The 10,630-nt window shown below is 42.4% G+C and overlaps 1 protein-coding gene across 3 annotated transcripts; it reads right to left on the reverse strand.

Annotated features, from left to right (window-relative positions):
* Positions 1-1,660: 1,660 nt before the first annotated feature.
* Positions 1,661-10,269, reverse strand: LOC117965560 (resistin-like). Of its 3 annotated transcripts, none has more exons than XM_059007129.1 (4): positions 10,247-10,269; positions 2,899-3,026; positions 2,471-2,548; positions 1,661-2,131 (listed from the first exon to the last, which is right to left on the reverse strand). In XM_059007129.1, exons 2-4 carry the CDS (start codon positions 3,005-3,007, stop codon positions 1,998-2,000), a joined length of 321 nt encoding a protein of 106 aa, XP_058863112.1. In that variant the 5' UTR covers positions 3,008-3,026; positions 10,247-10,269; the 3' UTR covers positions 1,661-1,997. The 3 variants fall into 3 exon arrangements, with proteins under 3 accessions (XP_058863112.1, XP_058863111.1, XP_058863110.1); XM_059007128.1 differs by lacking the exon at positions 10,247-10,269 and adding an exon at positions 7,484-7,505; XM_059007127.1 differs by lacking the exon at positions 10,247-10,269 and adding an exon at positions 6,875-6,952.
* Positions 10,270-10,630: the final 361 nt, after the last annotated feature.

The following is a 10,630-nucleotide window of genomic DNA, read 5'->3' on the forward strand; positions in this document are numbered from 1 at the left end:
TATACTGCACAGGGAGACAATATAATAAAGAGGCCAAAACAGGGGTAATATGTTCACTTTTCCTGGTTTTAGTCAGAATTCTAGTGGCGGTATTCTGAACAAGCTGCAAACAGGATACCACATGTTTTGGGACACCAGAAAAAGTTCATTACAATAATCAATTCTAGATGAAACAAAGGCATGCATTAGTCTCTCGGCATCAGATATTTAAATAATTGGTCTAAGTTTGGCTATATTTCTCAAATGGTAAAAAGATACTTTAGTAACTTCCCTAATATGAGTCTCAATGATAGATCAGGATCAACGATGACCCCCAAACTCTTAATTTCTAGTTTATTTTGATGAGAGACTGCAAGGGTCGAGCTCATGTAGTCCCACATTTCCTTTAAGTTGGTTCTGGGATCTCAATAGCATAATCTCTGCTTTATCTGAATTCAACATTAGAAAATTCTGTGACATCCAGTGCTTGATGTCTGTAAGGCAAGTAGCTAATAACACCCAGGCAGAAGAAATTCCTGGCTTTAGGGATAAATCTAGCTGGGTATCATCAGCATAGCAATGGAAGTTCACTCCGTGTCTGCGGATAATGTCACCTAACGGTAGCCTATATAATGAAAACAGCAAGGGACCTGGAATGGAGCCCTGTGGAACACCACAGACAACTTCTGATAATGCCAATTTTACCTCCCTAATAGAGACAAACTGAAACCTATCAGAAAGATAAGATTTGAACAAGGATAGGACAAGGACAGACAATCCCACTGTGCTTTCAAGATGATTCAGTGGGATGGAATGGTCTGCAGTATCAAAGGCAGTACTTAGATGAAGAATTAATACTGATGGAAAGCCTGAGTCAGAGTTTATCAGCAGATCGTTTACAGCTTTGACAAGGGCCGTCTCGGTGCTATGTGCAGCATGAAAACCAGACTGAAACTTCTCGAATATACCATTAAGAGTTAGAAATCTTGTAACTGAATTGCAACAACTCTCTCTAGAACCTTATCTAAGAATGACAGGTTGAGATTGGCTTATAGTTATTGAGGACTTGTGTTTCTTAAGCATAGGCTTTAGCACAGCTACCTTAAGTGCTGAGGGAACTATACCGGAGGAAAGTGAACCATTTATCATGTTTAAAATGTGGGTATTAATAACACCAAGAACATCTTTTAATAGATTTGTAGGAAAAGGATGTGTTAATTTAGCTCTGTCAGATCGTGTAAGGTGATCAAAGAAAAAGCTCCCATAGTAGCCTTAATAGGTGTAGTTGGTAAAATTCTTAATAGAAGGTGTCTGTGGAATCTCATTTCTGATGTCTAGTATTTTATTTCTAGAGAAATATAAGAAGTCATTGCAGCTGTGAGCGGAACCAATGTCAAAGGTAGGACTATTAGGGGAAGGATTGATTAATTTATCTAGGGTAGCAGAAAGAAATGTAAGATTATTTTTATTTAACTCCTAACTCCTAACCCTAATCATAACACTTAACCCTAACTAACTCTAATGAACAGAGAATATCTTGCCGTAAACTTGCTCAGGTGGAAAAGCTTATGTTAAGGTATATCATTGTTTGAAGTGAAAATAATTTTTAAAAAAAACAACAAAAAAACAAAAACAAAAAGGAGAAGCAATATAAGAATTGGAAACCAGAGAACATCTCTGATACATGTGCAAGAAAATTATTTATTTTTTAGACCCTTTTTATACCATAGCAATTACCATACCAGTATAATTTATACAGCGCCCTTTATGTGCAAACATCCCAGGGCGCTTTACAAAAAGAGCTCCAAACTGCTCGCCAGCTAAAGGCCAAATCAAAGAGATACGTTTTGAGCATAGATTAAAAAATATTGACAGACTCAGCATTCTGTGTAAAAGCTGGAAGTGAGTTCCAAAGTGAAGGAGCTTGAAAACTGAAAGCCCTCACACCAATCTTTAAACCACATTTGTGTTTCAGAATGCTTCAAGATCCAGACGTGGATTCTGTCATTTTCTAGCTTCTATTTCAGGGCTATCTTGCAGCAGCGTGCAGCGGTCCAGTCCTGGTTTGCACACTGGCAGTGGCAGGTCTGGTCATTGCGGATATCCCAGGAGCCGCAGGCATTACCGCAGGAGCAGCCCGTCGGCTTGTAACCTGCAAAGGAAAGAGAGCAAGAACCATTTACAATTCTGCCAACCCCGAGATTGTAACGATGTCCTCCGAGCGGCTGATGAGGTAATAATATCGTCTGTAATGTTCAATCATTTACATAGCCCTTTAAGAAGTAGAATGAAATACACAGGAAATGGGTGTATTTGAGGAACGGATATGAAAACAGAAAGAGGAGACAGAGAAATGGGGTTATCAGCCTAGACATGTGAGCTACATGAAAACATATACATAAAGTTCAAGTTCAAACAATAACGCTACGTTTGTATTATTTGGTGTTAAAGAGAAACATAACAGCTGAAGAACTGAAGATGGCACACTGACCTGCAGGACAATCCACCAGACTCCCTTTAGCAGAGGCATCAATGCAAGACAGAGTCACTTTCTCCAGGACTGCAGAGGCTGAAAACAATACAAAGCACAAGAGTTCAGGAAGAGTCTGTTCTGCCCATCAAGACTCATCCCTTCCTAGCACCCTCCACCAGGGGGATCTAATTTAAAAGCACAAAATCTAGTCCATTCTGAAACGTTCCTAGTGTTTCAGATCCTACTGCTTCCCCTGGTAGGCTGGTCCATGCATTTATAATTTCTAATTGCTTCCTACCTTCCCTTCTAAACTTCTTTTTACTCAGCTTCTATTCATGCCCTCTTGTTCTGCTCTCTGTGCTCAATTTAAAGTAGTGTCTTGGGTTAACTTTATCCAGTTCTCACTTGAGTGTTTGGATAGGTGCGGATGGAAGCTGGTTTCTTACCCACAGATTTGGTCAGGCTGCTCATCAGACCATCCAGAGCGCATTTCTGAGCGTCGGCAGCACAGAACATAACGATCACAGCCAGCAACACAGCAACTCTCATCTTCATGGTCTCAGGACTTCACTCTCTGGAGAAACAAGCACAGCAACGTTACTCTTTACCACGTTGTTACACAGTGGACCCGGCTTATCAAGGCCTTGCACCATATGAGAAACCGAACGAACGAGAGGAGGTCATGATTCAGCACATCAGCGCTCGTCCGGTTCCTAGTAGCTGGTTGAAAACTTTAAGTCGGGTCTTAAAGCATCCCAATGATTCATCATCATGTCACGTTCGGTGCTTTAATAGGGCAGCACTCGGGTCGATTAATATCAGTTTATATTATTCCCTGTATTCGTACACGTCTCTTAGTTTTACTTTCATCCATGTCAGGTATATGAGGAAATAAGGAAAAGGAACACAAATATTTGCAGTTAAAGCAAACCAGTCAGGTTTTATATTTAATCAAACAAAACACACAACATTCTTATATATTTTGCTTCTTTTAAAAGAACCAGTCGGGTTTATTCTTATTTTCTGGTGTTCAGGTCAATACAATATATACTCTTAGCACATGTTTATGCATGGATTATTACAATGACTTACACACCAAATATTATTATACTAATGTCACAGGTAAAGAAACAAGAACTGTGTTTTTCTTTCAGTATTTGGCTGAGTGCCATATTTTTTTGAAGCTCAGTATGACAGCTTGGGATTAGCTGCCAGGGTGAATGCACACCCATCTTTGATCTTTCATCAAGTATTTATTAACTTTTCAGTCACCACGCACAGTTCCTGTCCTTTCAAGTGGCCTATCGTTTGCCCGATATCTCTCTCTGCTGATTGGGTTCTAGCAGCACATTGGTTCTACTGGTATGCGAATCTATTTTAGACATATGAGGCTACTTCTTGGTAACGTTCACAGTCTAGAATATTCTAAGTCATGCACCTGTTAGTCTATTGGCACAGCATTCTTAAGAAAGCAATCTAGGTCAGGGAGTTTATTTAAAACTATAAGGCTACTTTTTCACCACAATTTATCTTTAGCCTTTTTACACAGACAGAAGCGTGTCGGCACATCCTGCCTTGAAGCTGCAGACACAGAGAAGCAGAGAACACATTATGCTTTTATTTCTTCTGCATCAAGTAGGATGCCAGCTACTTCAGAATCAAGTAGGGTTCCTCCTGGATATTTATTTCTTAGCAGACGCCCTGGATCTAATTCCCGGCATCACAAGTATTTTGAGTTCTCCTGGGCTTCACCTTGTATTGCAATAAAATCTCTCCTTGTCCTTCCCTACAGTCTGCACAGTTTATTGGCTGGTTCATACACCCATCAATCTGATCATGGCATACAGTACAGGTCTTATCAGTCACTTTCCATGTCCCTTTATTATCCAGTATGGTTTAGTTAGCACTAGACAGGACAGAGACTGAGGGAGCATGCGTTCCTCATGTATAAATCTGATAATAATCCCCTGATTTAACTATCTTGTCTGTGACAAACATATCTTGGTAACTCTAGGTAGACCATTCCATACCCTCACCACTGTGTGAAGAAGTGTCTCCTAGCCTGTCTCAAGTCTGTCTCCACCTCCACCTGTGTCCTCTGGTCCTGGTTTCTGTGGTGTGCGTACTGGCAATCGAGTCCCCTTTGTTCTAAATGAATTCAGCTGCCTCAAGCTGTCCTCACAGCTCATTCATTTAAGCCTTGGATTAGTCTGGTTGCTTTTCCTTGGACTCTCTCCTCTGGTAATGAGGCCATCAGAATTCTCACGTTCTCAGTCTTTCCACATCTTTATGCTTACAGAGGATGCAATTAATGATTAATGATTTCCATTACATGAGAGTAGATGTTAAAACTTCATGCTGATTTGAACTCGGCTCTCGCCAAGATAAGCACCAACTAAGACGTAGCTTTACAGTAAACTAATGTGATCCATATGTGTCTCCCTCCATTTACGTTTCCTTCCATATGATGATGTAGATATCCTTCTGTCTGGTTTTAATGGCTGAAGTGTAATGCTGGCTCCAGGGATCAGCTTATTTTGCCTCCCTGGCGCATCAGCACACACAACGGCTGCGATGCTGGCTCCGGGGATCAACCAAAGTGCGGCCTCCCCAGCGCATCAGCATGACAACCGTCTGGATTGAGCTAAGTAGGGTACATCTCTGGGGTTTTCAAGTGGGCACCTTCCATCCTCAGTGTTTCGTCGACTAGCCCACGACACCTCAAGAGGGCTCGACGGTGATTCTGGCGTCCCAGCATCACCCCCCTCCGTCCCCCACTCAACTCAGCCCAGCTTACTTACCTGTCCCCAGCCAGAATCTTTCCGTCTCAACCACAGCCAGTTGCTGCTCCTCTCTGCTGCTTCAGATAAGTTCTTCACTGTGCGACGCAACTCTTGGCCACTGAATCCGACGTCTCTGAGAAACCGGGTTGTAGAGTGTGCCACAAATCCTCGACAACACACTTCCACTGGGTAAACCCGAACTCTCCATCCTCGCTGTTCCGCTTCAGTGGCTAGTTGAGCATACCGCAGTTTCTTCCTCTCATACACCTCATCTACAGCATCCTCCCATGGCACTGTTAACTCTACCAGGTGAACAAGGCGTGCTGATCCAGACCACAAGACAATATCTGGTCGAAGGTTAGTGGTGGCAATCTCAGGTGGAAAAATAAGCCGTTGACCAACATCTGCCAGCATATTCCAGTCTCTAGCAGCTTCCAGTTGTCCTGGGCGAGGATTGGTTTTAACACCTTTTCTTGGTGGTTGCTCTCCTGGGCGGAGGAATGTTGTCTTTTGTGTGTAATGTTTTGATGGAACAGGTGGCAACTTATTGGTCATGTTACGCTTGTCTTCCAATGCTAAGGCCAAACATCGCAGCACCTGGTCATGGCGCCAAGTAAACCGTCCTTGGCTAAGAGCCACCTTACATCCTGTCAAAATGTGTCTTAATGTTGCAGGTGATGAACACAAAGGACATGAGGGATCCTCTCCTACCCAGAGGTTTAGGTTCTGTGGTGATGGGAGAACATCATATGTTGACCTGATGAGGAAACTGATCCTGCTCTGTTCCATTGACCATAGGTCTTGCCAGCCAATCTTGCGTTGTTCCACACTCTCCCATCTCATCCATTCTCCCTGTTTGGCCTGGGAAATGGCCTTTATACACCTCATCCTCTCCTCCTGCTTTTGCACCTCGTGGACTACCAGCTTCCTCCTTTGAGCTGGGGCCGCCTTGTGCCATGTAGGAGGAGTTGAACTGAAACCAAGACCCCCTCTTCCATGCTGAACTTGCCCCATGATATCACCAATTCGAAGGGCAGCCTTTGCATCTTCCACAGCTTTCTTTGCCGCCCACTTTCTTCCAGTTTTCAATAATTGAATTCGGGAAGTTGCATTTTGATCAGACTCGGCTGCGATTGACTTCTTATTTTCTAACTTTTTAAAAACCTAAGCTCGTTGAGCTCAAGTAAGTGTGGTATACCTCCTCCATAACTTCAAGTCAAGTTGTCTGTGGTCACGTGGTTAACTCCTCAACCAATGCAATTATCAGACCTAATTACACAAGCACGATCTTTCACGCAATTAAGCAAATTATGCAATTATCAGATATGCATTTGAGCAGAGTAAACAAATAGCATATTTGTGGATGGCTACCCATAAATTGCTATGCATTTAAATGGAGTATGCAGTTATCCGACATGCAATTAAGTGGATTCCACTGTGTCTATATAAAGTATAATACATATTTTTTGTATTTATAATAATAATAATAATAATAATAATAATAATAATAATAATAATAGTAATAGTTTTGTAACATGAACAGCAACAACAGAAAATATCAAATTGCACTTTGCAGTAGAGTCCTAAAACTGACGCACTGTTCTACACTCTCTAGTATAGCTGAACAGATCACACTTACCGATGCAGGGGCGGGTGGCTTTCTTCTTTCTGCACAGTGGTAAAAGTCAGCTTATATAGCATTGAAAGTCCTATTGACTGCCTGTATACAGTTTGCCAAATACAGCTTATCCTGGGTGGAGATGTCATCCCATGTATAGAACACCACACCTAATACTTACTCTGTGGCCACACCTGTTGAATGAGTCATGTCATTTATAATGGGAAGATAATTGTCACATTTTCATAAGAAACATTTATAATCATTGTTATTTCTAACTGTTTTGGGTTCAGCAGCAGCCCGAGAAATTGAAACACAACAGCCATGATGACAACTCACCAAACACTGGTTTACACAATTTACACAAATCACAGCTGTAACAGATTTGCACCCACTCGGGTTCTTTGCCCCTTTAAAAATTGATCCAGGACACAGAAATGGAGGTTTTTTAACGTGCGTTCACGCTATTTTTAATAATAAACACAAAATAAACACCTAGCTCTAATTGAGCAATAACTAAACACAACCCAGGAAACTAAAGTAAAAACAGGACAGCCTAGCTGTTTACCTGTTGCCAAACAAAACAAACACAATGTTACACAGCACACTCCACAAAAGGTTTCACACTACCTTTTCTTTTTGTGCGCCTGCACGCACTCGCAAGCGGGCTCTTCACACAGCAGCCCTGAGCATACTGACTGCACTCTTTGAATACCCTGCACCTGATTCTAATTTACAATACCTACCAGGTGCAGGGGATAATTAACAATAAAACAATTAAACTAAATGTGCTTAAACAATAAAGCAAAATAATTAAATTAAACCAAAATGTGCCTACGCACATGTTTTCTGCAGGGAGGATTTTAACCCCCCTCCCTGCTGTGTTACACAATATAATCACGCAACCACTTAATCACTGCCCTGTGCTACGCAGACCAGTCTTGCTCTGAAAAGCAATCTCTGTTCATTTGAAAATACTGTATCTCAATTAAACAAATAGAAGTGTTGACAGTGCTATTGACTGTTTGTATCTAGCAGTAGTTCCCAGAGCGTTTTTATTGCTTAATACCTGAAAGCTTGTAAACCAAGGTGACCTCGTTCCCAATCACCGCAAGTCATTTTCACTAAATACACTCTTTAATTTGACAGAGAAATGATTTAATTCAGATACATTTCATTAAGGGTTAAATGTATTGTATAGGTTATAAGGATTTGACCAAATCTAAACGTAACCATTGTAGTGGAGAATTCTGTCTGTCTGTTCTCAGACTGTCGTCTCTTCCTATACCAAAAGACCCCCACTGTGATCTTAGCTTCAAAGACTTCAAGGTGTGAGGAAGCAAGTTTGATTGTTTTGAATCAACAAAAATGGACTGCTGAAGACTATTAGGGACTGTGGCTGCTGAGTAGAAACAGATGCGGAGGTGATGCAGTGCAGGAATAATCACACAAAAGGAAACTGTGAACCGGTTTGGAAAAGGGGTCTTTATTTTGTATAAATCCCGGTCTGGCGACCAAACAGTAATCCTCGGGCAATACACACCAATGTGTAAAACTCAGCAGGAAATGATAATAATGGTTTGCAAAACCAAACAAATAATAACACATTATCCGCCCCACAATAATACTAAACACAGTCACCAGTCCAGGTGCGTGCAGTAGTGCTCGAGGTGAGTGATAACAATAAACAGTGACTGTAGTGCAGTGTTGTTCCGGGTAGTGCTGGCCCAAGGCGACAGCTCCGGAAACGTGTTAGTCATCTAGTGAATTTACAAAACAAAAGACAATTACTAACAGTGACAAAACAAACATAATACTCACAAACTATTTTCTTTTTAATTCAGTAACAATAGAAATCTCACCTGGTCCTTCCAGTTCCGTATCCACTCTGAACCAAGCAAAGGAAAAGATTTACGATCCTCCATCCCCTTTATGCTATCATACATGACCCCTTGGTAAACGATTGCAGCTGTCTCTACTTTCTGCAGCTGCTACATCGTTTCCCTTCCGGGTTAATACGTTCCTGCAACGGAGTCTCGCCTTCTTCCAGACTGACCGACTTCCCGGCCCGGGGAAAGAACTGTCAGGCCAGCCCGTCCAAAGCCTTCCCCTTTCGCTGCTTAGCACCCTCACAGGTCAGGAGGGAGATTTACAACCAAAACTCATTATATTTCTGTCATAGGGCCTCATTCACTACACAGTGGTAATGTGTTTTGCAGGCAGGATGCCCCTTTACTGCATGCTTTGTACACCTGCTATATTTACTAACTAGTGGCAGAAAAGTACAGCGTTCGATCCATTTAAATATAAGGAATAATAAATACATTTTAATTATGACATCCCATGAACATGACCCACTTTACGGCACACACTGGGACAGTTCAATGATCTACAAGTACAGAATGTTACAATTCTTACAAAATATCACAGTACGAAGCATCGCATTATAAAATATCACATTACAAGTAATCACATTATAAAATATCACATTACAGAATACGGTCAAATTTAAGTAAGAGCAAAATACATATGTAAACAGTACAATACAAATAATAAAGGCCCAACAACACGGCACATCTTCAGTTTAAAGTTGCACGCGGAGGTGAGCAGTTTTAGACCCAGGTGGGCTTATTTTTGAAGGCTGGTAACTTACGTTGTGTAAACCAGTTAAGTCAGCATAAAAAAATATTATATACTATTCAAATTTTGCTTCTGGTTGGTCCTGGTTTCTGTGCTGTGCTGAAGGTACTGGCTATACCTTGTCAACTCCTTTTAAGATTGTAAAGTCTTCAATTGAGTCCCCTTTATTCTAAATGAATTCATATCCCTAAAGCTGTCCTCACAGCTCATGTCTTTAAGCCCTGGGATTAGTCTGGTTGCTTTTCCTTGGACTCTTCCTGGATGCATTCTCACCTAAATAAGACACTCCTGAGCTTGTTACCTAAACACTGGGGCTGATCAAGCTCGTAGTAAAACCTGGAATGGGTGACACTGCTATGCAATATGAGTCTTATTTCCATTCCTGTACCTAGCAGCCTGTCTAGATTTTTGTCAAACAACGAAAAGATACAGTTTCTACCATTTTGTTACCTGTTTTTGACAGCTGAGCTCAGCTCTGAACTGGGGCACAAGCCCAGATGACTGACTGATGCACAAAACGTCCATCACAGCTGTATAATATTATAGCTTTCTTTAAAACAAAATACAAACGTTTAATTGTGAAACTGAAAAACCCAAATCAGCAGCCCCACGTGGGGTGGGGGAGTGATTTGGACGGAAGTCCCCTCTCACAGTTAGCGATGCCCCCACACACAATCCGAACGAACCCCAAATGATAATGATGATGATGTTGAGGGTGATGATGATGGTGACGTCACCCCCACCCACGTTTACCTTGGAACAGGTAAACCAGACCAGTGCCCCGAGAGCGCGGTGAGGACGTGCGCGATCCCGATGGCGGCGAGCGCGATGAAGCCGGCCTCCGGGTACTCAGCGACGCCGTACACCGCCAGCCACAGGTACAGCCAGGCCGGGTAAAGAACCGCCACGAATGGCAGCACCGTGCCGTGAAGGAGCCGAGGACGCCGGCGGTACAGCGACACGGACTGGACCAGCTCGTCTGCCGGCTCCGGAGCAGCCACCGCGGCCGCGTGATTCCCGGCAGGGACCGTCTTTCTTTTCCCCAGCGCTTCGGCACTCTCTCCTGCCATGTTTACTACACTACAAGCCCCGGGACTGAGGGGGGATAGACAGGCCAAGCAGCGACCTGCTCCTTCC

The sequence above is a fragment of the Acipenser ruthenus genome, chromosome 34 (genome assembly GCF_902713425.1).
Source record: "Acipenser ruthenus chromosome 34, fAciRut3.2 maternal haplotype, whole genome shotgun sequence".
In the NCBI taxonomy this organism is placed as follows: Eukaryota; Metazoa; Chordata; class Actinopteri; order Acipenseriformes; family Acipenseridae; genus Acipenser; species Acipenser ruthenus.

Coding starts and splice junctions, on each gene's coding strand:
- LOC117965560 (XM_059007129.1), bottom strand. CDS start 3,007: ATGAAGATGAGAGTTGCTGTGTTGCTGGCTGTGATCGTTATGTTCTGT. Junction 2,549..2,898: donor CAGCCTGACCAAATCTGTGG/GTAAGAAACCAG, acceptor TATTGTTTTCAG/CCTCTGCAGTCCTGGAGAAA. Junction 2,132..2,470: donor TCTGGTGGATTGTCCTGCAG/GTCAGTGTGCCA, acceptor TTTCCTTTGCAG/GTTACAAGCCGACGGGCTGC.